Source organism: Cherax quadricarinatus, chromosome 32 (assembly GCF_038502225.1).
Source record: "Cherax quadricarinatus isolate ZL_2023a chromosome 32, ASM3850222v1, whole genome shotgun sequence".
NCBI classification, from domain to species: domain Eukaryota; kingdom Metazoa; phylum Arthropoda; class Malacostraca; order Decapoda; family Parastacidae; genus Cherax; species Cherax quadricarinatus.
In genome coordinates this window covers 30,584,307-30,610,262 of record NC_091323.1, presented here as the reverse complement: position 1 = coordinate 30,610,262, position 25,956 = coordinate 30,584,307, and the positions used below count along the sequence as shown (strand labels likewise).

At 39.9% G+C, this 25,956-nt stretch overlaps 1 protein-coding gene across 1 annotated transcript in view; it reads left to right on the top strand.

Annotated features, from left to right (window-relative positions):
• Positions 1-488: 488 nt before the first annotated feature.
• LOC128690253 (hrp65 protein) overlaps positions 489-25,956 on the top strand; it is a gene marked incomplete in the record, with an annotated part of 121,943 nt that continues 96,475 nt past the window's right edge. Inside the window, 1 exon segment of the mRNA XM_070090581.1 lies at positions 489-1,088. Coding sequence (XP_069946682.1) covers positions 615-1,088 — 474 coding nt within the window.

Genomic DNA, 25,956 nt, shown 5'->3' with positions numbered 1-25,956 from the left:
AATAGCTTTAAATAAAGTATAAGCATTCTTTTTAAATATTCATGAAAAATCTCGGCAAATTATTTTATTTTGTTAATTCTGTAAAGTAATCATTATTGTTGTTGTTATTATAATGAATATTGATATGGTGTAGTGTGGTGGCCGGCATCTTGGCTAAGACACAATGCGCACCAACAAAATGCAAACTCTGGACCCACTGCTAAACCCTAACTCCCCCTCACTACCCCACCTCAAATATAATATATCCTTGAATTTACCTCATGTTAGAGCCATGCTGAGGGAAAAATGTTTGTGTGTGTTGTGAGGATGGATGGATGTGTTTATCGATCAGTGTGGAGGATGTATAGTGGTGGAGGGCGGCGTGGGTCGTGGTGTTGGTCGGGGGGGATTGGTTGGGGTCTATCGGGGGTTCTTCTGGGGGGATGGTTGGGATAGGTCGGGGGTTGGTTCCTCTTAGTAGGGGGGGTGCAGCGTGGGTTGTTGGGGGCGCATGCGCAGTATCGATCATTGCCCCCGCCTGGCCAGCACCTCCTCGCCGCCACACCTCGCCGCGCCGCCATTTTGACTCCAGGTGTTGCGTCTGTGCTTCTCCGCGTTAGTTATACCCTCCTGCCATGGCCATGGACACCCAGGCCCAGACCAAGAATATGGACAACGTGAAGAAAGAGCCGCAGACGCCCAAGACGAATGAGAACAGTGAAAGTACGGGGAATTTCCGAGGTGGTGGTCGGGGCGGCCGAGGTGGATTCCGTGGTAACCGGGGCGGTGGTGGTGGGTCTGGAGGCCGCGGTGGTGGAAGTGGTAACCAGGGCAATGTTCAGACTTCTACCCAAGTGCCCGGTGGCATAGGTAGCCTTGGGGGTGGCAGCGGCGGAGGCGGGCGTGGCGGCGGGAGTGGCGGGGGAAGCAACAGAGACAGCCATGCCCACAACAACAGTGACTCGAGAGACAACAGGAATGAACATCAGCGTGGTGGTGGCGGCTACTATAGGGGTGGCCGAGGTGGACGTGGCGGTGGCCGAGGCGGTGGTGACAGAGGCGGTGGATCAAGTTATGGTGATAGAGATGGCAGCTCTCAGAGGAACCAAGTAAGTGTGCATCACATGTCTGCTGCACATCTCACCATCACCTCAACATCTCCCCTCCCCCCTTTCCATTTTTATACTTTCTCGAAGCCTCAAAGGCTCTTCATCCAGTTATTGGAGCTACTTCTCACCATCTTCAAATCTAACATGATTGCCTCATTTCCCAGGCACTAAATATGACCCCTAAGGGTTTAGGACTTTATATAATCTAGTTCACTGATTCTTTGTTTTTTGGTAGTGTTACTCCCTTAAGCTAGCCAACAAAGCCCTAATAATACCCTCTTATTAATGGTAAATATAAAAGAAGAGAAGTAAATGTCATTTTTCTCAATGTTCACAAAATATTTAAGATCTATTTGCATCACTAGTCTAATATTTAAATTCAGACATGATTAGAGAAGCACGATACATATACTTTTTTCTTAATCAGCTTTGAAATGTTAGGTTTTGCCACAGCTAGTACACATTACAGGTCATGAGTATTATCTAACATTTCTTTCCTTGGTTTTTATGTTGATTCTTGTAGGAAAACCAGCTTTGCAATATGTCATAGCAAATGGGATGAGGACTTAGAGCTCTGTCACAAAGAATGAGAGATGATAATGAGTGTTCTGGTCTGATTTGATTGATAATTTACTCCATATAATGTCTAATAGGTGGGCTTTGTGGCAGTGGTAAGAAACTTAAAATAACCTAAGGAAACCAAACGTGACAACCTACAACAGTATTGTAACTACCATACTCTATGAGTTAGATGTGTGACTGGCACACTTGTTTACTTTTGATTCGCACTGACAGCAGTGCTACTTTTGCTATAGTAAATATTTTTGATATCTCTCAAAATAAAATTTTTCTTAAGAAATAGCAGTTGTTGCTGGGTTATAAGTAATGTTCTCCTATTTTATATGATAAAATGAGAGTTCAGTCCAAGATCTAAACTTGGTATTAGCCAGAATCCGGTATTTATCACTAGCTTCTTGGACAAAGGTGTCAAGGTCATAGTCTTCAAAATCTGCTCTTGGCTTTTCTTGCAGGCCAAGAAAAACCTACTTTTGCTGTGACACCTTATCTTTGATTACTTTTGCCACTGAAAATGATGTCAATCCATACATTCACTTCATGATGTTCCAGATCAAGGAACAATCCATGGAAAATAAGTGTCGAAGGATTATGAGAAATGGACACTTCTCTGTGGTCTCCTCAAGTAGAATTGTCAAGTCTGAGAACATGGACACATCATCACCCTCTACATTGGTAAAGCTGGAGCTTGCAGTGGACTTTTGGTAACCTTGTCTGAGCTGTGAGAATATTCATATTCCTTTCTTCTGAGAGGTTGTGGCCTGATCTCGGGGTTAATCTGCAACATAGACCATTGTTAGACTGAATATATGGTTTGTTATTTTCAAATAAAATTCTTGCTCCAGCATTTCTCCCCATTTCCAGGAACATTGCAATTTCTTCTTGTGTTCTAACATGCAGTGTAAGATTGACTTTCCCATGATAAATGGAGAACCTTTGAATGGCACAGAAGTATTCAGAATTTGGCTTCATTCTCTTCACGCAATACTATGAAAGTTTGAGTTTTTCCACACTGCTTTGGATATGATTATCAATTTTAACAACCTCATGTAACACATTGATGAGATCCAGGGGGGGAGTATCTTCATCTATTGATGAAATTGCTGTGGATGAATGTGGCATGGAAGGGGGGGGGGGGTTGTTACCTGTTTCAAGTACACTTGTAATCCAGAATGAATGTACATTCTAGACCGTGCCCCATCAATGCACATGCCAACTAACTGTCCACTTAAACTCCTTGTCAGCACTAAGTTTTGCAACATCCAGAAGACATCTCTGTGGGCAGTGGTGGCTAACAATTCTGGGAATTTGTCACCTTAGGTAAATTTCTGAGCATAAAGAAGCAGTTGTGCTCACAACACAACTATAGAGCAGGTGTAAAAACAGTTGATTACCAAAATTAAATATTTTGCAAAATATTTTTTCAAGTTTGTAATGTTTCACCGATTATAACTAGTTTACTAAAATTAAGAATGCTTGTTAGTGAAAAAAATAAAAATGACTGACTAAAATCAAATGAGAGACTAAGTTAAGTTTATTAAACTGAAAACTTAAGCATTGGGGCCAAATTGTTTAACTCTATACAAGATATCAGAAACTCTTCTGAAACAAGTGTGGAGGTTTTAGAGGAAATTGTACATGTACTTCTGCCAAGTAAAGAGAGAGAGAGAAGCTGTCTATACAGATGAAGGCGAAGAGTCACAGACCTGTTGAGAGGGGCCAATATATCTGAAAGATGGAGGCATTGGTCAGTGAAATTGCAAATATCAAACTTAAGCTGAAGGAATCCTACAGGAGACAAGATTTGCAGGAAGAGCTGAAAGTCATAAAGTAAATTGAAAAATACCCAAAATACTACTTCTCTAATGCCAAATCTAAGTGAAAAACAACACCCAGTATTGGACCCCTGCTTAGGTGAGATGGGACATACACAGATGACAGCCAAGAAATAAGTGAGATACCCAAGTCCCAATATGCCTCAGTGTTCAGCGAGCCGCTACCCAGACTAAGGGTCGACGATCCAAATGAATTCTTAATGAACAAGATCCAGAATTTGGTCATCTCAAAAATCTCGGGTATTATCCTAACACCACAAGACTTTGAAAGGGTAATAAATGACATGCCCATGTACTCTGCCCCAGGCTCATGGAACTCTGTGTTCATCAAGAATTGCAAGAAGCCCCTGTTGTGTGGTTTCAGCATTTGCAGGAAAGGGAGCATGGACACTGGTCATACCACACTCAGTAAAAACAACATTCATAGCCCCACTCTACAAAGGTGGCAGTAAAGCAGTTGCAAAGAACTATAGACGGATAGCACTGACATACCATATAAAAATCTTTGAAATGGCTCTAAGAAGCAAGATTGCCAACCACCTAGATACCCATCAGTTACACATCCCAGGGCAACACGGGTTAACAGTAGGTTGCTCCTGCCTGTCCCGACTACTGGACCACTTCGACAAGGTCCTGTATGCTGTGGAGGATAAACAAAATACAGATGTAGCATACACAGACTTTGCAAAAGCTTTTGACAAGTGTGACCATGGTGTAATAGTGCACAAAATGCGTGATAAGGAATAACAGGAAAAGTTGGTAGATGGATCTATAACTTCGTGACAAATAGAACACAGAGTAATAGTAAACAGTAATGTCTGAGTCAGCTACGGTAAAAAGCCATTCCACAAGGCACAGTACTCGCTCCCATTCTATTCCTCATCCTCGTATCTGACATAGAGATGTGAGCCATAGCTCAGTGTCTTCCTTTGCGGATGACGCCCGAATAGCCATGACAGTTACCTCCATCGAAGACACTGCAAGACTCCAAGCGGACATCAACCAAATCTTTAAATGGGCCACTCAAAACAATATGAAGTTCAGTGAAGAGAAATTCAATTACTCAGATATGGAAACTTGAGGAAATTAAAACACACTCAGGGTATATGACAAATTCTAACCATATAATAGAGCCTAAAAGTAATGTGAAGGACTTGGGAGTGATAATGTCAGAGGATCTCACCTTCAAGGACCACAATGTGTCTACTGCATCAGCTAGGAAAATGATATGATGGATAGTGAGAACCTTCAAAACTAGGGACACCAAGCCCGTGATGATTCTCTTCAAATTGCTTGTTGTCTCTAGGCTGGAATACTGCTGTACTCTAACTGCCCCCTTCAAGATAGGCGAAATTGCTGACCTGGAGAGTGTACAGAACTTTCACAGCACAGAAAGTATGATAAGGCACCTAAATTACTGGGAACGGTTGGAGTCCCTTGATTTTTATTTCCTGGATTGCAGGTGAGAGAGATGCATGATAATATACACTTGGAAAATCCTAGAGGGATTAGTACCAAACTTGCAAACGAAAATCACTCCCTATGAAAGCAAAAGACTCGACAGGAGATGCAACTTTCCATTGAAAGCAGGGGCACCAGGAGTTCACTGAGAGACAACATAATAAGTGTTCGGGGCTCAAGACTCTTCATCTGCCTCCCAGCATACATAAAGGGGATTGCCAATAGACCCCTGGCTGTCTTCAAGAAGGTACTGGACAGGCACCTAAAGTCGGTACCTGACCAGCCGGGCTATGGTTCGTACGTCAGTTTGTGTGCCACAGGGGCGTTAACCCTCGAAACCCTCTCCAGGTATCCGGGTAAGTGTCAGTCAACTAAGCTGTGATGGATACGTTGGCCAGAGGGCTGCCTAAGGTTACAGCCTAGCTGATCAGGTAAGAACCTGACAGTCTTAGTCCATGGCTGGGCTGTTGTTGGAAAACTCTTAAAATCCTTCAGAGGTATATCAGAGAAGGTATGTGGACCTTACATTGCCAACATTAAACTCAAACTGAGCCTTCCTTGGGTTTGCTAGTGGTTTTAGGGGTGAACAGTAAGAGGACTAAATATATATCTACAGAGTCTGGCCAGATATTGTTTTGATGCAAGTTGGATCCCGTTACTAGGGTGACAGGTAAAAATAACGTAAATACTATGGGTTAGGCTAAGTCTGTTACACTAGGGTTGCTAATGTGCTCATCTATGATCCCACCATCTCAATGTGTTGTGTACATTTCATAAAGATAGGTAAGTTTTTCTGCACAACTAAAGTAGTTTTCTTTTTATTTTATCTGGACAGTTACATCTATTTTTCTGTGACTTTTTAATTGCTTTGTCATGTCCATTATCAGTTAAGCAGGTGTGTTTCTCTCTGCAGGGCTCATAGACTAGAATGGTTTAAAAACTTGAATTTAAGAGTTGGAATAAGATAAAATTATGTAATGTTTTAGAACAGGCACTGATATGTTTGAAATGATGAAAAATGCATACAAAGATGGTGCCTCACAGTAAGTGGTACCAACTTATTTTCCCCAGAAATATGTTGAATTACCCCTTAGGGGAGGAAGAGGGGGTAATTTCCCTCAGGTTAAAAATCCACTGCTGTAGTCTAAATGGTATCTGGTAAAGTTGCCAGAATTCTAAGCCTTCAACATTAGCATGTTATCAGAACAACAGTTGTGCTCTTGCAATAATAGGTATGGTAAATGTTAGTTTAACCCTTTCAGGGTCCGTCCCGTAGATCTACGGCTTTACATTCAGGGTCCAAACCGTAGATCTACGTCATGAGCTCAGCTCACTCTGATAAACTGTGAGTGGTACATTTGGGCCTAGATATGAGAGAATACATCTATGTGGTATGTGTGCATCACATAAAACAGATCCTGCAGCACACTGTGTATAATGAGAGAAAAAAAACTGAAATCATGATTTTTCGATTAAAACAGCGACTTTGCAGTGTTTTTTCATATGTTTTTTATAGTTGTATTTGCGATTTCTTGGTCTCATTTGATAGAATGGAAGACATATTACAGAAATAGAGATGATTTTGATTGGTTTTAGCACTGGAAATGGCTTGAAACTTAGCTCAGAGTAGCAGAAATGTTAAATTTTTGCCGATATTCAAGAGTAAACAAACGACCTCACACGTCTAATACACGCCAGCTGGTGGGTCTAATATGCATTCACAAATGTGGTGATGATATTTATACAATTATTACAGTATTGCATAACAGTAAATCTTTTGGTGTGAATAAAAATTCATTATGTGAATAAAAAATCAAAATGGAATTTATTTGTAAAGCCTCAAAACGTAACTAATGAACAGAGGAAATGTTAGTTTAGTTCCAGGAATACCTACATTGTTTATTCTGGACCCTATTTTGAAATTGGAATATTTTGAACTTTGTGTTAAATTGGCCAAATTAACAATTTCCGATCACTTTAATTTGTAGTTGAAACAGTTGACTTGGCGATTTCTTGTGCTCAATCGATAGAATAGAAGTAATACTAGTGAAATAGCTAAGAATTTGGTTGACTGGAATAATGTAATTGGCCTAAAATGGGAGTCAAAGTCGGCAAAATCGCCGAATCGTAAATATCGCTGACACATCAAATTTCGCGAGAGCATAATTTCGTCAATTTTCAATCAAATTTCTTACTTTTTGTTTTATTACCTTCACAAAAAGATTCTCTACCATTTCATAAGAAAAAATAATTTTTTTTTTTTTTTTGAAAATTCTTTGACACTGGGACACCATTTCAAATTTGGGCCTTGGACCCTGAAGGGGTTAAATTTCAGTTGACTGTCGAATACGATGGCAGTTACATTCTGAGGTAGTGTACTCTTTCCCCCCTCACCTCTACAAATTGTCATTCAGTCTGTCTTGCAAGAAATATGCTGACATCACAGGCCACATGACCCTTTTGAAACATCCTCTCTGTTCCTTAAGAGTGCAGGCACTAATTCCCTCCTCCAGTACTCAAGGCTGACTAATGGCTAACTAGTGTCCCCTGAACACCTTTCAAATATTTTACCTTATAACACTCCATCAGCAGCATAGTCATAAAATCCACTTTTCTGCATTCACATTGAATACTTTCACTACTCCATAGTATTCAGACCGCTTTTACTCCCTTCTTCCAGCATTTCCTGGGATGGCCTTACCCTTCCTTCTGATCCAGGCATCTTATTATGCAGTTTTAGCATTTTAACTTTTTATTTAGGATTTGGGCACATAGCATGTATTTTAGATAATCACCAAGAGTGTAATGCATCAAAAACTTTAATTTTGGCAAAATAAATTAAAAAATTCTTGTCATTTTTTGAGGTGCAAGGAACATAACCCTATTTTTCCCATATATTCTTCCATTAGACTTAACACTTTTGTTACACGCTATTTTTCAGGAATATATCTTTATGTTCGTATCTTTTCAAAATGTGCATTTAGTAAATATGGTCATGAAAATCTCACTTTGTCAGTGGTGACTTGCATCTTTATGCCCTGTATTGGCCATACCATTACATCATTCACCCAATTTGCATGAAAATACTTTAACCCTTTGACTGTTTTGGTCGTATATGTCTTACGAGCCAGTGTGTTTGACGTATATATACTCAAAAATTCTAGCGGCTTCAGATCAAGCAGGAGAAAGCTGGTAGGCCAACTTGTGAGAGAATTGGTCTGTGTGGTCAGTGTGTGCAGTATAAAAAAAATTATGCAGCACGCAGTGCATAATGAGAAAAACAACTCCGACCATGTTTCGGATTAAAGCGCCGACTTTGAGGTGTATTTTCATATGGTATTTATGGTTGTATTCTTGTTTTCTTGGTCTCGTTTGATAGAATGGAAAACATATTATAGAAATAGAAGTGATTTTGATTGGTTTTACTATGAAAAGGATCTTGAAGTGGAGCTCAAAGAGGCAGAAATGTTTGATTTTTGCCGATGTTCAAGAGTAAACAAATGACATCATTATCCAATAAATGTCCAACTAGCCATTCTAATATGCAGTCACAAATGGGTTGATGTTATTTATACAATTATTACAATATTGCAGTAGTCTGCATAACAGTAAATCTTCTATTTTTTTGTGCAAATAAAAATTCAAAATAGAAAGCAAGAGGATTATGACAGGGGCCTGGAGATGTGACTGATGAACAGAGAAAATGTTATTTTAGTGCCAGGAATGTCTGCGTTGTTCATTCTGGACCCTATTTTGAAATTGACATTTTTTAATTTGTACGAAATTGGCCAAATTGCCAATTTCTGACCACTTTATTGGGTAGTTGAAATCGATAGAACAAATGGAGTTCTAAAGAAATAGCTAAGAGTTTGGTGGACTGGAACGATGGATTTGACCGAAAATAGGGCTCAGTGGGCAAAATCACAGAAGTGTAAGTGTCGCCGAGGTCACTAACTTCGCGAGAGTGTAATTCCGTAAGTTTTCCATCAAATTTCGTACTTTTGGTGTCATTACCACTGGGAAATTATTCTCCATCATTTCATAAGAAAAAATAATTTTTTTTCCAAATATTTTGCGACACCAGGAGACACCTCAGGATTTGGGGTTGCAACAGTCAAAGGGTTAAAGCCTTTTGCAGGTCTTCATAGTTTCTGTGTATGGGAAAGTTTTTTTTCCACCTGATAGACATGTGTTGCCAAACTCTTTGACTAAGAAGCTTTTCTGCCGGTTTCATTGATGTAAACAACTGAAGTGCTATGTATCGGTCATGTACACTTTAACGCTGTCAGGGTCAAGAGGCCGTCTCGTAAACTATTTCTCGGTCGAAAATTTTTCAAAAAAAAAAAAAAAAAAAAATTTTTTTCGTATGAAATGATAAAGAATCGTGTCCCGATCATAATGACACCAAAAGTATTAAATTTGATGGGAAACTTACGGAATTATGCACTGTGTGCTACAGGATTTTTTTTATACTGTGCACACTGACCACGCAGATCCATTCTTTCATATGTAGGCCTACCAGCTTTCTCTTGCTAGATTTGAAGGAGCTAGAATTTACGCGTACTAGTACGGCACCAACTCAGGCGTGCAAGCCGTACTAGTACGACACCGACCTTGAAAGGGTTAAATTGCTACTTTCTGTATGCTATAACATATTCTGTCAGATGCCATGTGTAATCAGTGACTACAGGGTGACTGTGACATATTCCTTCCACCCTTGATTTATCACATGATGGCGAGAGAATAAGAAAGGTTACATGGTGGACACACCTGATTGGGTCGGGTAACTGAACTCTATCATCTCGGTGAATTGAGAGGGGTTTGAACTCGTGACAAGCCAGTCTTAAAACTAACAGGCTAGTGCATTGTTCACTACCATGCATGCCTAGAGAGATTCATCCAGCTAGGCATATTTTTATGTTAATTTCACAACTGACTTCTTATGAGTTTGAATATTGTTCAGTGAGTTTACAATTTTGATTTTGATTTTGAGAGTATCTATATCCTACCTTAATTTAAAACTCTGGAATTTAGTTTGAAACCTAAATGACGCTATCTTTCAAGTTTTGTCAAATTTGACGCCTCTTATTAGTAAAAAAAAAAATTATTTTTATATCTTTATTTTTTATCCTGTTATGCCTGTGGAGGGTACAGTATTAAATTTTTTTTTTATTTTTATTATCACACTGGCCGATTCCCACCAAGGCAGGGTGGCCCGAAAAAGAAAAACTTTCACCATCATTCACTCCATCACTGTCTTGCCAGAAGGGTGCTTTACACTACAGTTTTTAAACTGCACCATTAACACCCCTCCTTCAGAGTGCAGGCACTGTACTTCCCATCTCCAGGACTCAAGTCCGGCCTGCCGGTTTCCCTGAACCACTTCATAAATGTTACTTTGCTCACACTCCAACAGCACGTCAAGTATTAAAAACCATTTGTCTCCATTCACTCCTATCAAACACGCTCACGCATGCCTGCTGGAAGTCCAAGCCCCTCGCACACAAAACCTCCTTTACCCCCTCCCTCCAACCTTTTCTAGGCCGACCCCTACCCCGCCTTCCTTCCACTACAGACTGATACACTCTTGAAGTCATTCTGTTTCGCTCCATTCTCTCTACATGTCCGAACCACCTCAACAACCCTTCCTCAGCCCTCTGGACAACAGTTTTGGTAATCCCGCACCTCCTCCTAACTTCCAAACTACGAATTCTCTGCATTATATTCACACCACACATTGCCCTCAGACATGACATCTCCACTGCCTCCAGCCTTCTCCTCGCTGCAACATTCATCACCCATGCTTCACACCCATATAAGAGCGTTGGTAAAACTATACTCTCATACATTCCCCTCTTTGCCTCCAAGGACAAAGTTATTTGTCTCCACAGACTCCTAAGTGCACCACTCACTTTTTTCCCCTCATCAATTCTATGATTCACCTCATCCTTCATAGACCCATCCGCTGACACGTCCACTCCCAAATATCTGAATACATTCACCTCCTCCATACTCTCTCCCTCCAATCTGATATTCAATCTTTCATCACCTAATCTTTTTGTTATCCTCATAACCTTACTCTTTCCTGTATTCACCTTTAATTTTCTTCTTTTGCACACCCTACCAAATTCATCCACCAATCTCTGCAACTTCTCTTCAGAATCTCCCAAGAGCACAGTGTCATCAGCAAAGAGCAGCTGTGACAACTCCCACTTTGTGTGTGATTCTTTATCTTTTAACTCCACGCCTCTTGCCAAGACCCTCGCATTTACTTCTCTTACAACCCCATCTATAAATATATTAAACAACCACGGTGACATCACACATCCTTGTCTAAGGCCTACTTTTACTGGGAAATAATTTCCCTCTTTCCTACATACTCTAACTTGAGCCTCACTATCCTCGTAAAAACTCTTCACTGCTTTCAGTAACCTACCTCCTACACCATACACTTGCAACATCTGCAGTATTAAAAAATTTGATATGTTCTTTGATGTTCTTTGCATATTCTTTTATAACATTATTTATCATACCCTTTTTAATGGCACTTAACAAAATTGTTACTCCATCTATGTTATTTAGGGTCTGCTTTTGCTTTTTCACTAATGTTCCCAAGTTGTTGATCACTCGTGAGAGAAGCATCATTGCAAGTAAGAACTTGTTGGCAAGCGCTAGCCAGACCTAAATGTTAATTATGTTGGATAGGTCTTATAGTTTAACTAGTAATTTTACCTGCCATCTGGATAGCTTTCTGATAGTGACTGCAAAGGTCAGTGATCTTTCTGATAGTGACCGGAAAGTGAGTTACTGCTGGACATCTTTTTATATTTCTTGTGCTCTTAGTTATGGGAAATGTTTGCCAATATTGGGTGATTGATCCTGGGTGGGGTGAGATGAGCAAGAATGCCAGTGATCTCGCCGAAACCAAGTCGCTAACTGATAAAAAGTCTCATTATTTTCTTTCTAGTGAAGAGTTCTCCCATACTACTAGTTTAATTAGAATCATTAGCAAACACTAATTTAACGTTGCCTTACCAAAGAATGGGTTAAATTGTTGAATAACTTGTGGTTAGATTTTTACAAGTCTCTAAACCCACCTCACTGACTTCAGTGATTTAAAAAGTTGCTGTAGCATTAAATGTAGATATACTTAAAGGGTATGCAAGTTGGCTGTTGTGGGTTGCATCCTATTGGAGGCCTCAAGGACCCCAGTGAAATAAACCACATTGCATGTGTCTTGTATTATTTTGGGTTAATTTTTTTTTTTTTTAACACATTGACCGTTTCCCACCAAGGCAGGGTGGCCCGAAAAAGAAAAGCTTTCATCATTCACTCCATCACTGTCTTGCCAGAAGCATGCTTATACTAGAGTTATAAAACTGCAACACTAACACCCCTCCTTCAGAGTGCTGGCACTGTACTTCCCATCTCCAGGAATCTAGTCTGGCATTTCCCTGAATCCCTTCATAAATGTTACCTTGTTTACACTCCAACAGCACGTCAAGTCCTATAAACCATTTGTCTCCATTTGCTTTTATCTAATACGCTCATGCACACTTGCTGGAAATCCAAACCCCTTGCACACAAAACCTCCTTTACCCTCTCTCTCCAACCTTTCCTAGGCTGACCCATACCCTGCCTTCCCTCCACTACAGATTTATACACTCTTTGAAGTCATTCTATTTCATTCCAGCCTCTCTACACGTCCAAACCATCTCAATAACCCTTCCTCAGCCCTCTGGATAATAGTTTTGGTAATCCCGCACCACCTCCTAATCTCCAAACTACGGATACTTGGCATTATAGTCACACAACACATTGCCCTCAGACATGACATCTCCACTGCCTTCTTGTTGCAACATTCACCACCCATGCCTCACATTCATACAAGAGCATTGGTAAAACTATACTCTCATACATTCCCCTCTTAGCTAGCTTTCATGGACAAAGTTTTTTGTCTCCACAGACTCCTCGGTGCACTGCTCACCTTTTTTCCCTCATTGATTCTATGAGTCACTTCATCTTTCATAGAACCTTCTGCTGACACGTCCACTCCCAAATATCTGAATACATTCACCTCCTCCATACTCTCTCTTCCTCCCATCTGACATCCAATCTTTTACCTAAATTTTTGGTTATCCTCATCACCTTACTCTTCGTTAGGTAAGACACATATGCAACAGTTAGGTATCTTTATTTCGAAACGTTTCGCCTACACAGTAGGCTTCTTCAGTCGAGTACGGAAAAGTTGATAGAAGCAGAAGATACTTGAAGACGATGTAATCAGTCCATCACCCTTAAAGTTTTGAGGTGGTCAGTCCCTCAGTCTGGAGAAGAGCATTGTTCCATAGTAGGAAACAATAGGAAACATATTGTTTCCTACTATGGAACAATGCTCTTCTCCAGACTGAGGGACTGACCACCTCAAAACTTTAAGGGTGATGGACTGATTACATCGTCTTCAAGTATCTTCTGCTTCTATCAACTTTTCTGTACTCGACTGAAGAAGCCTACTGTGTAGGCGAAACGTTTCGAAATAAAGATACCTAACTGTTGCATATGTGTCTTACCTAACAACCTGTCGGTATTTTATACCATTTTAATGTTCAACCTTACTCTTTTCTACATTCACTTTTAATTTCCTTCTTTTACATACCCTACCAAACTCATCCACCAACCTCTGCAACTTCAGAATCTCCCTAAAGCACAGTGTCATCAGCAAAGAGCAACTGTGACAACTCCCACTGTGTGTTAGATTCTTTATCTTTTAACCCCCCACAAGTTTGTAAAAAAAAAAAAAAAAAATGAAAATGGTAGAGACTTCTAAAAGTACTGACATTTTAAAAATGTTAAACATGATGTAAAGAAATCTGCACACAGAAATCACTCCCTATGAAAGCAAAAGACTGGGTGGATGGTGCAATATACCTCAATGAAACGTAATGGTGCCATTAGTACACTAAGAAAACGCATGTCCTGGGCCCAAGACTGTTCAGCAGCTTCCCACCTGGCATAAGAGAAATTACCAGTAGACACCTGGGTGCCTTCAAGAGGGAGTTGGACAGATACAGTGGACCCTCGGGTAACAACATCAATCCGTTCCAGAGAGCTTGTCTATAACCGATTTTTTCGTTAGCCGAATTAATTTTCAAAATAAGAAATGATGGAAATCCAATTAATCCGTTCCAGACACCCAAAAGTATTAAATAAAATAATTTTTTTACATGAAATATACATTTTCCTACATAGAAAACAATGAGATGTGCAGAATAAACAATACTGAAATGACACTTAACTTATTGGTGAATGATGAGATGGGAGGAGGGCAGAAGATGGAGAAGTTAATTGTTTGGAAGGGGAATCCCCATCCATAAAGACTTAAGGTAACAAGTCCTTTTCTGTGGTTACCTCCCTTCTTTGTTTTTTAATGCCACTAGGACCAGCTTGAGTCACTGGACCCCTGTCGCACCAAAAATCTGTCCAGAGAGCTCTGTTTCTGGCATCTTTAAGATTCCCCTAAAATGGGACACAACATTGTCATTGTAGATGTTGCCAGCATGGCCTGCAGCAGCTGTATCAGGGTGATGTTCATCCATGAATGTTTGCACATAAGAAACAGGAACACTGCAACAGGCCTGTTCGCCCATACTAGGCAGGTCCTTCACAAACCATCCCTCTAACAGAATCGTATTTAGATGACTGGTTCAGAGAACCGACATGTTGATAAATTAGACACTTGCAACTCTTGGGTATCTTTATTGAGGAAGCATTTTGCCACAGTGGCTTCTTCAGTCCATTCAAAGGAGAATCGTGAAGAGCAGGAGGAGAATGAGGTAATCAGTCCCTCAACCTTGAGTCGATGTGGTCAGTCCATCAGTCTTGAATAGAATACAGCATATGAGCGGAGAAGTGGCTTATATACCGTAGGCAGGAGAGGTGTAGCAGTCGTAGGTGGTGTCACATTTGTCCATGTGGAAGTAGGTCGTGCCCAAGGGCTAGGCAAGCGAAGAATTCCCAAGTATTAAGACCTCAAGAAGTTGCAGTGTCTGACAGGAATGTAGATGAATGGTTCAGAGAACCGACATGTTGATAAATTAGACACATGTGCAACTCTTGACTTACCATATCGACTCAAGATTGAGGGACTGATTACCTCGTTCTCCTCCTGCTCTTCACGATTCTCCTTTGTATGGACTGATGAAGCCACTGTGTGGTGAAACGTTTCCTCAATAAAGATACCCAAGAGTTTCACATGTGTCTAATTTATCAGAATCGTATTTGCCCAACTCTATTTAAAATGCTTCCCAAGCAATAAGCTTTGATAATTCTATTCACTCATGCACAAGTCCCAATCAAATCAATTCGTGTGCGCGTGGGGAAGTACCCTGTCTGGTATGTGGGGAAGTACCCTGTCTGGTATGTGGGGAAGTACCCTGTCTGGTATGTGGGGAAGTATCCTGTCTGGTATGTGGGGAAGTACCCTGTCTGGTATGTGGGGAAGTACCCTGTCTGGTATGTGGGGAAGTACCCTGTCTGGTATGTGGGGAAGTACCCTGTCTGGTATGTGGGGAAGTACCCTGTCTGGTATGTGGGGAAGTACCCTGTCTGGTATGTGGGGAAGTACCCTGTCTGGTATGTGGGGAAGTACCCTGTCTGGTATGTGGGGAAGTACCCTGTCTGGTATGTGGGGAAGTACCCTGTCTGGTATGTGGGGAAGCACCCTGTCTGGTATGTGGGGAAGCACCCTGTCTGGTATGTGGGGAAGCACCCTGTCTGGTATGTGGGGAAGCACCCTGTCTGGTATGTGGGGAAGCACCCTGTCTGGTATGTGGGGAAGCACCCTGTCTGGTATGTGGGGAAGCACCCTGTCTGGTATGTGGGGAAGCACCCTGTCTGGTATGTGGGGAAGCACCCTGTCTGGTATGTGGGGAAGCACCCTGTCTGGTATGTGGGGAAGCACCCTGGCTGGTATGTGGGGAAGCACCCTGGCTGGTATGTGGGGAAGCTCTGGAAGTACCCTCTACCACCACTTCTCGTATCTTTCTACAAACTTTTTCTTAAATTTTATAGTGTTTCTCGCCCTCTTTATCACAGGGCTGGCACTAGAAGGTTTCTTTGGGCCCATAGTGGCTTGCTTAGCAGTTACAAGCACTAAAAACAATGGAATAATACAAAATATATCGCATGTACGCGTGGAATTGTCTTCACTGGCTTGCAAACGTGTCTGCTCAGGCCGCGTGGACATCTTTGGGATGAATGTCCTTAACCGAGTTTTGTCGTTAGTTGAGCTAATATTTTGACAGTGTCGTTACCCAATTTTTTTGTTAGCCGGTGACGTCGTTACCCGAGGGTCCACTGTACCTAAATTCAGTACCTGATCAGCCGGGTTGTGGTTCGTATATTGAACTGTGCAGCCACCAGTGATAGCCTGGTTGATCAGGCCCTGCTCCATCGGGAGGCTTGATCGAGGACTGGGCCACGGGAATGTTGAGCCCCGAACACCCTCCAGGTAGACAGAATTATGCTGTCAAAGTTGAAGGTCAGGGAATATTTTATGCATCAGCAATTTTGCCCAGTGTAAGGCCTATTGTAGGTAATTCCCTGGCTATTAATTTTGCTAGTATTCCTTCAGTACTGCTCATTGATTGCAAGAAATTGTCCATTGAACATCAGAACTATCCTATTAACCCTTAAATGGTGGGATACACACACGAAAAAAAATTGTGTGGCAAGATTTTGAAAAATATAAATGATCTTTTCTTACAGAATGAAAGTTCATTTTTCTGAATTGAATAAGACTAAAATGAGTGGAATCTGGTGAAAAATTTTTTTGGTGCTTTGCAGCTGGAGAAAAAAATGATCTTACATCTGCAACAGAGTAAATACACCAATGATATTTAACCCTTTCAGGGTCCAAGGCCAAAATCTGAAGTGGTGCCGTGATCGGAAATTGTTAATTTGGCCAATTTAACACAAAGTTCAGAATATTCAAATTTCAAAATAGGGTCCAGAATAAACAATGTAGGTATTCCTGGCACTAAACTAACATTTCCTCTGTTCATTAGTTACGTTTTGAGGCTTTACAAATAAATTCCATTTTGATTTTTTATTTGCATAATGAATTTTTATTCACACCAAAAAATAGAAGATTTACTGTTATGCAATATTGTAATAATTGTATAAATATCATCACCACATTTGTGAATGTATATTAGACTCACCAGCTGGCGTGTATTAGACGTGTGAGGTCGTTTGTTTACTCTTGAATATCGGCAAAAATTTAACATTTCCGCTACTTTGAGCTCAGTTTCAAGCCATTTCCATTGCTAAAACCAATCAAAATCATCTCTATTTCTGTAATATGTCTTCCATTCTATCAAATGAGACCAAGAAATTGCAAATACAACTATAAAAAACATACGAAAAAACACTGCAAAGTCGCTGTTTTAATCGAAAATCACGGTGTCAGTTTTTCTCTCATTATACACAGTGTGCTGCAGGATTTGTTTTACGAGGTGCACACATACCACATAGATGTATTCTCTCATATCTAGGCCCAAATTTACCACTCACAGTTTATCAGAGTGAGCTGTGCTCATGGCGTAGATCTACGGTTTGGACCCTGGACGTAAAGCCGTAGACCCTGAAAGGGTTAAGTTTTAAAATTGTTTGATTCCGAGATATGATTGTTTTTTGTTTTTTTAATTGCTTTTAATGTTTAGCACTATGTACACCAGTTCCTTATGATATTAGATGTGTTTCAGCACTTCAAACATAGGGAAATGCTTAGCTTGACTTTCCACTTGGAATATTTGGTATACAGCAATACCTTGTGTGTCAATATTTTAATGTAATGCATTCCAACAATACAGGTAAATATGCTGGATTGCAAAAATATCTGTAGTCCTAAAGATTTTTATTAGTTGTAAATAATGTACTATATGTACTGTAAAGAAAAAGATCATTTTTATTTTGAAAAATAGTTGAAAATTTTGGTTTAGTTTTTTCATCTACTCTGAGATGATCTTTCCCAAGCTGCACAGTGTTTTCACAACCAGTTTCAATATGGGATTCTAAACAGGCAAAATCATTGGAACAGTGCGGTGACGCATTGCATGATGGCATCTTCCAAAACAAACATGTTTTGTCTACGTTAAAAATTTACTTGTCTTTGTAGCCATTTTCTTCATTCATTTTTATTTTTAGGATCATTAGGAAATCTTGCAGCTGCCTCATTGTGTATACTGGCACTTTGACCAGTAATTCAAGCATTATGGAGTCCCATATGCTTTTTAAAGTTGCAAAACAAGCCACGACTTGCCAAAAACTTTCCCCTTCATTACCATTTTTTTTTTTTAGCATTGAATAGAGACTTGTTGCTTTAGCCTGAATTGTCATCTGACTAAATGAATTTCTTTTCTGGTTGTAGTCTTCAATTTGTAACATAATTAACCCTTTCAGGGTCAAGACCCTTGATCTCAGGCTTGCTATCAGTGTCGAAGAATTTTCAGTAACAAAAAATTTTTTATCTTATGAAATGATAGGGAATCTTTTTCCAAAAGTAATAAAACCAAAAGTACAAAATTTGATGGAAAGCTTCTGGAATTATGCTCTTGCAGAGTTAGCGGTCTTGGCGATATTTACGTACGTATCAGCAATTTTGCCCACTTTGCGCCCTATTTTTGGCTAATTTCATTGTTCCAGTTGACCAAACTTGTAGCTATTTCGCTAATATTCCTTCTTTCAATTGAGTACAAGAAATCGCCCATTTACCTATTTCAACTACCCAATAAAGGTATCAGAATTTCTATCTGTAACTTGACCAATTTTACACAAAATTAAAAAATTGCCAATTTAAATGTAAGGTTCCGAATAAACAATGTAGACATTCCTGGCATTCCTGACACTAAAAAAAATTTCCTCTGTTCCTTAATTATGTCTCCAGGCCCCTCTTATATAATACTTGCTTTCCATTTTGAATTTATATTCACACAAATAATAGATTTGCTGTTAAGCAGACTACAGTACTTCATTATTGTAATAATTGTCTAAATAATATCAGTGCATTCCTAGATGCACATTAGACTCACAAACTGGACACATATTGGACAAGAATCAACTCTGTTTCTGTAATATATATCTTCCATTCTATCAAATGAGACAGAGAAACAGAGAATACAACCATAAAAGCCATGTGAAAATTCACCGCAAAGTCACTGTTTTAAATCAAAGACATGGTTGCATTTTTTTTCTCATGCATTGCATGCTGCAGGATTTTTTTTTTATGGTGCACATTTACCGCATACACCCATTCTCTTGTATCTAGGCCCAAATTCACCGCTGGGCTGAGCTGAACTCATGGCATTGTGGTACTACAGTACTGACACTGGCTTCAAAGCCGTTATATAACGGGACTGACACTGAAAGGGTTAAAAGACTTTCCACATTATTCATTTCAGAACTTAAGATTTTTAACAATCACTTTTGGCATATAAGATGCTGTAACCATTCAATGTGTTTTGTTTATTCTTCATATGTGCACGTACCGATGCTTTGTATCAAAACCGTATTATGTCAAAACTTGTACTGTCCAAAGCTGTACCGTGCAAGGTATTGCTGTATATACCATATATATTCTATCTATTATTATTTTGGTCTTATAAGGCTATGTGCAAGGAATGCTTAAAATATTGCAATTGTTTCAGACTGTAATACTCCTCAAAACATGGGAATAATTCGCAGTTTGATTTTTAGTGAGTTTTCGTGGGTTATATATTTAAAGTTGTAATAAATTTGGAATGAGTAAGTCATCTTTGTGCCACTTGCATGTCATTTTTTCTGGAAGGGAAGCTGGTGGCAGAACAGCTCCCGATTTCATTGTTTACTTTTGCTAGTTAGGCATACTAGTTAGTACGTTGGACACTGTAATTCAGAGAGTAGTTAACCATGATACACTGTGAGGACCCTGTTGGACTTCGATTTTTTTCAAATGTATGCATAGACAGAAGACGACCCAGAGAGCTGTGCTGAGGTCAGAAATTTTGGCAGGTGGCAGATTTGAGGGTATGAAAAATTGTGCATAGTAGTTGGACAAAGTTTAAAGGGTAAAGCCCAGAAGTCTGAAAACTGGCCAGTTTTGCACTTCAACCCATTCATTGTCTGTGCCATAGTTCTACGTGTTTGCAATCTCTGTCCATGCTGTAGTTCTGTGCTAGGAGCTCGGCTCATTTGGATAAGCAGTGAGTGGTAAATTTGGGCCTAGATATGAGAGACTGGATCGATGTGGTAAGTGTGCACCATATAAAACTAATTGTGCCTCACACAACACACAATGGGGAAAAAACTGCCAGCACATTTTTGGTATAAAATAGTGATTTTGCGGGTGTATTTTCAGGTGGTTTTTATGGTTGTATTCTCAGTTTCTTGGTCTCATTTGATAGAATGGAAGATATATTACAGAAATAGAGATGATTTTAATTGGTTTCAGGAGTGAAAGTAGCTTGAAATTGAGCTCAAAGTAGTGGGGATGTTTGATTTTTTGCCAATCTTCCAGAGTAAATAAATCACCTCACTCATCCAATATGCATACAACTGGTCGGTGTAATATGCATACAACTGGTCGGTGTAATATGCATTCATGAATGTGCTGACATGATTTATACAACTATTACAATAATGCAGAACAGTTTCTTTTTTATTGTCTTAACCCTTTGAGGGTCGACAGGCCCTCTCCGAAACTCGTTTCAGGGTCGGCCAAATTTAAAAAAAAAAAAAAAAAAATTATTTTCTCTTATGAAAAGATAGAGAATCTTTTCCCGATCATAAAGACACCAAAAGTTTGAAATTTGATAGAAAACTTACGGAATTATGCTCTCGCAAAGTTAGCGATCTCGGCGATGTTTACGCATCGGCGATTTTGCCCACTTTCAGCCCCATTTTTGACCAATTTCACTGTACTAGTCGACAAAAAGCATGAATATTTCGCTAGAACTCCATTTTTTCTATCGAATGGGTGCAAGAAACCACCCATTTATAAATTCAACTATCCAGTACAGTGGTCAGAATTTAGCAATTTTGCCAATTTCACACAAATTTCAAAAGATGCCAATTTCCGAATAGAGTCCAGAATAAACAAGAAAGACATTCCTGGCACTAAAATGAGATTTCCTCTAGTCATTAGTCACGTCTCAAGGCCCCTCTTATATTCTTTTGCTTTCCACTTTGAATTTTTATTCTCACAAAAAATATAAGATTTACTGTTATGCAGACTACTGCATTAGTGTAAAAAATGGTATAAATATTATTGGTGCACTTGTAAAAGAATATTAGACTCACCAGTTGACGTGTATTGCATGCTTGGCACGATTTGTTTACTTTTGAAGTTTGGTAAAAATTGAACATTTCTGCTACTTTGAGCTCAATTTCAAGGCACCTTTCATTGTAAAACCAGTCAAAATCATCTCAATTTCTGTAATATGTCTTCCATTCTATAAAATGAGACCAAGAAAACTAGAATACAACAATAAATACCATACGAAAATACACTGCAAAGTCGCCTATTTATTAAAAAAAAATGGTCAAAGTTTTTTTTTCTCATTATGCACTGTGTGCTGCAGGATTTTTTTTAGACTGTGCACACTGACCACATAGACCCATTCTTTCATATGAAGGCCTACCAGCTTTCTCCCACTAGATTTGAGGCCGCTTGAATTTATGAGTACTAGTACGTCAAAAACCCCTACGCGTAAAACGTACTAGTACGACCAAAACCCTCAAAGGGTTAATAAAAATTCAAAATGGAATTCATGTGGAAAGTCTGGGAACATAACTAATGAACAGAGGAATGCCTACATTGTTTATTCTGGACCCTATTTTGAAATTTGTGTGAAATTTGCTACTTGTGTGAATTGATCACTGTTGGGGTTGAAATAGTTGATTGGCCAGTTTCTTGTTTTCAGTCAATAAAATGGAAGACTTACCAGCAAAATAGCTAAGAATTTGGTCTGCTGGAACAATGTAACTAGCCTGAAATAGGACTCAGTGGGCGAAATTCCAGTTGCATAAATATCGCTGACATGGCAAAATTCGCGATAATGTAATTTCATCAGTTTTCCATCGAATGTTGTACTTTTTATTACCTTCAGAAAAATTCTCTACCATTTCAGATTTTTTTTTTTTTTAAATTCTTGGATGCTCTGGACAAGTTTCAGATAAGGTGTCTGGTGAAAAAGTTAAAACCAATTCCAGATTAATTGCAAGTTAAAAAACACTGTAGGCATTCCAGCTACTAAAGTAACTTTATCACTCTTCATCAATCACATCCCTTGGCCTCTCAGACATAACACTTGCCCTTCATTTTACACCCATTGTCACAAAAAATTGGTGCTTTTCCCTTTTTCTTGATTAAACTTTCTGGCATACTTTAAGAATGTTTTAAGGCAATGTTACTTCACAAGATTCATTAGTAACAGTAGTAGGTCAGGTGTATATTTCTTAAAAGTAGAAGCCCATAGGCTTGCACAGTACATCCTTCAATAACACCCAAAATGTGTTCATGAAAATTAGTGCTAAACTTAATTAGATATGACTTTAAGAGGTGAAAGGGTGAAAAATTGGGTTACAGCATTCCAGGCATCCTCAAATTTGCATTTTTTTTTTTATTGGGATATGTTATTACATACGAAACAATTTAGCATACATTTTAGTTGACTGCTTGTTGACATGAAAGTGTAAAAGGGTTGATGTGGCTCCACTGGACTGAGATGGATGGGTGTGGATTTTGTATAGATGTAGATGGAATGCTGACCAGAGTCCAAGACAACGGAGAGACGTCTAAACCATTCCCAGTCTCAAATGGAGTGAAACAAGGCTGCGTGCTTGCTCCCACCCTGTTCAGCCTGATGTTCTCGGCTATGCTTACAGACCCATTCAGGGACACAGACGCAGGAATCGGCATCAGGTACAGTACAGATGGGTCTGTCTTCGACCTCAGGAGGCTTCAAGCAAAAACCAAGGCTGCAACTGACACCATTGATGACCTGCTATTTGCTGATGACTGCGCCCTCGACGCTGCTTCAGAAGCCGCCATGCAGCACAGTGTTGACAAGTTCTCTGACGCCTGCAACAACTTCGGGCTGACAATCAGTACAACGAAGACTGAAGTGATGCACCAGCCTGCTCCGGGAAAGACGTATGTTGAGCCAAACATCACCATCAACGGGCAGCGACTGAACGCCGTAGACAAATTCACCTACCTCGGCAGTACCCTTTCCAGAAACGTTGTCATCGATGATGAGGTGAATGCCAGACTTACCAAAGCCAGTGCCACCTTCGGCAGGCTCCACAAGAATGTACGGAACCGAAGAGGCATCACCACAAGCACCAAGATCAAGGTGTACAGAGCCATAGTCCTCACCACACTTCTCTATGGCTGCGAAACCTGGACTGTCTACAAACGTCACGCCAGAAAGTTGAACCACTTTCACACCACACGGCTCGGGAAAATTCTTGGCATCAAATGGCAAGATAAGATCCCAGACACAGAAGTGCTGACTACAGCTGGCCTGCCTAGCATCTACACCATCCTAATGCAGACACAGCTTTGCTGGGCAGGTCACGTTGCTCGCATGCCAGACCACCGGCTGCCAAAGAAACTCTTGTTTGGCGAACTGCAGCATGGAAAGCGCTATAAGGACACCCTTAAGACTGCTCTGAAAGCTTTCAACATCAACCAGACTATGTGGGAGCTGATAGCTCAGGACAGGAATGACTGGCGAGCAGTTGTCCAGAAAGGGGCAACATCCTGCGAGGCAAGCAGAATCTCACTAGCTGAGCAGCGCAGGCAGGCGAGGAAGACCATAGCCATCAGACCCCTCGATGCCGCCACCCTTCCCTGTCCACACTGCCAGAGAACGTTCCGTGTGCAGATTGGCCTGACAAGTCATCTGCGTACCCACCAACTTCGACCCCAGGATGACTAGATGGTCCTCGTCGAATCGACGGACAAACAACAACAGATGCAGAGTCACCAGTACATTGTAGATAGTTGTACTGGAATGCTCAATTACTCTGAAACATCTCTGGCATGTTTAGCCCTGCAGTAATAACCTCTGATATTCCTTAAATCATCACAATCTGCACTGCTTGTTTCACAAGTTATTTTCTCCCTTTCTATGAAGGTTCCTTAACCCTTTGGTTGTTGTGACCCCAAATCATAAAGCATCTGTGTCAAAATATTTAACCCTTTCAGGGTCCAAGGCCAAAATCTGAAGTGGTGCCCCAGTGTCCAAGAATTTAAAAAAAAAATTTTTATTTTTTCTTATGAAATGGTAGAGAATTTTTTTGTGAAGGTAATAAAACAAAAAGTACGAAATTTGATGAAAAAGTGACGAAATTATGCTCTCGCGAATTTTGATGTGTCAGCGATATTTACGAATCGGCGATTTTGCCGACTTTGACTCCCATTTTAGACCAATTATATTATTCCAGTCGACCAAATTCTTAGCTTAGCTATGTTTTAATCGAAAATCATGGTCTGTTTTTTTCTCTCATTATACACAGTGTGCTGCAGGATTTGTTTTATGTGGTGCACACATACCACATAGACGTATTCTCTCATATCTAGGCCTAAATTTACCACTCACAGTTTATCAGAGTGAGCTGAGCTCATGGTGTAGATCTACGGTTTGGACCCTGAACGTAAAGCCGTAGATCTACGGGACGGACCCTGAAAGGGTTAAAAAAAAAAATTCTTTTTTCTTATGAAATGATAGAGAATCTTTTCCAAATGATAATGACACCAAAAGTACGAAATTTGATGGGAAAACTTGTGAAATTACGCTCTCGCGAAGTTAGCAATCTCAGCGATATATACGCAGTGGTGATTTGGCCCTGTTTTCGGCCAATTTCATTGTTCCAGTTGACGAAACTCATAGCTATTTCTTTAGAACTTCATTTGTTCTATCAATTGAGTACAAGAAACTGCACATTTATCAATTCCAACTGCCCAATAAAGTGGTCAGAAATTGGCAATTTGGCCAGTTTCACGCAAATTAAACAAGATGCCAATTTCAAAATAAGGTCCAGAATGAGCAATGCAGACATTCCTGGCACTAAAATAACATTTTCTCTGTTCATTAGTCACGTCTTCAGGCCCCTCTTGTATTACTCTTGCCTTCTATTTTGAATTTTTATTCACAAAACATAGATTTACTGTTATGCAGACTACTGCATTATTGTAATTGTATAAATAATGTCATCCCATTTGTGGTTGTGTATTGGACTGGCCAGTTGGACATGTATTGGATGGTGATATCATTTGTTTACTCGTGAACATCGGCAAAAATAGCACATTTCCGCTACTTTGAGCTCAATTTCAAGGTTCTTTTCATCGTAAAACCAATCAAAATCATCTCTATTTCTGTAATATGTCATCCATTCTATCAAGAGAGACCAAGAAAACGAGAATACAACTATAAATACTATATGAAAATGCACCTCAAGTTGAAGTTTTAATCCAAAAACACGGTCGGAGTTTTTTTTTCTCATTTTGCACTGCGTGCTGCAGGATTTTTTTATACTGCACGCACTGACCATGCAGACTCATTCTCTCACGTGGGCCTACAAGCTTTCTCCTGCTTGATTTGAAACTGCTAGAATTTTGGCTCGTAAGACGTACATATATGACCGAAACATTCAAAGGGTTAAATCCTGTGATGGGTTCTTGATTTAAGGAATTGCACCTAAACAACTTTTATTTGGATTGAACTTTGTTTCCTCCCATTCCTTCAGGTACGTTTGACTTCTTTGGATTTTGCACCCTTTCCCCCATGAATGTAATAATTTTGTGTTCTTGCCTCTGTGGATGGTGGATTCTCTTAAGACCAAAAGTATGGGCAGTTTGCAGTATGCATTTGCCATATACCCCCTCAAAACGTCTAAAATTTTCACTTTCTTCATTGCTGTTAGAGGTTGACATCTCTTGCTACTTCCAGCAT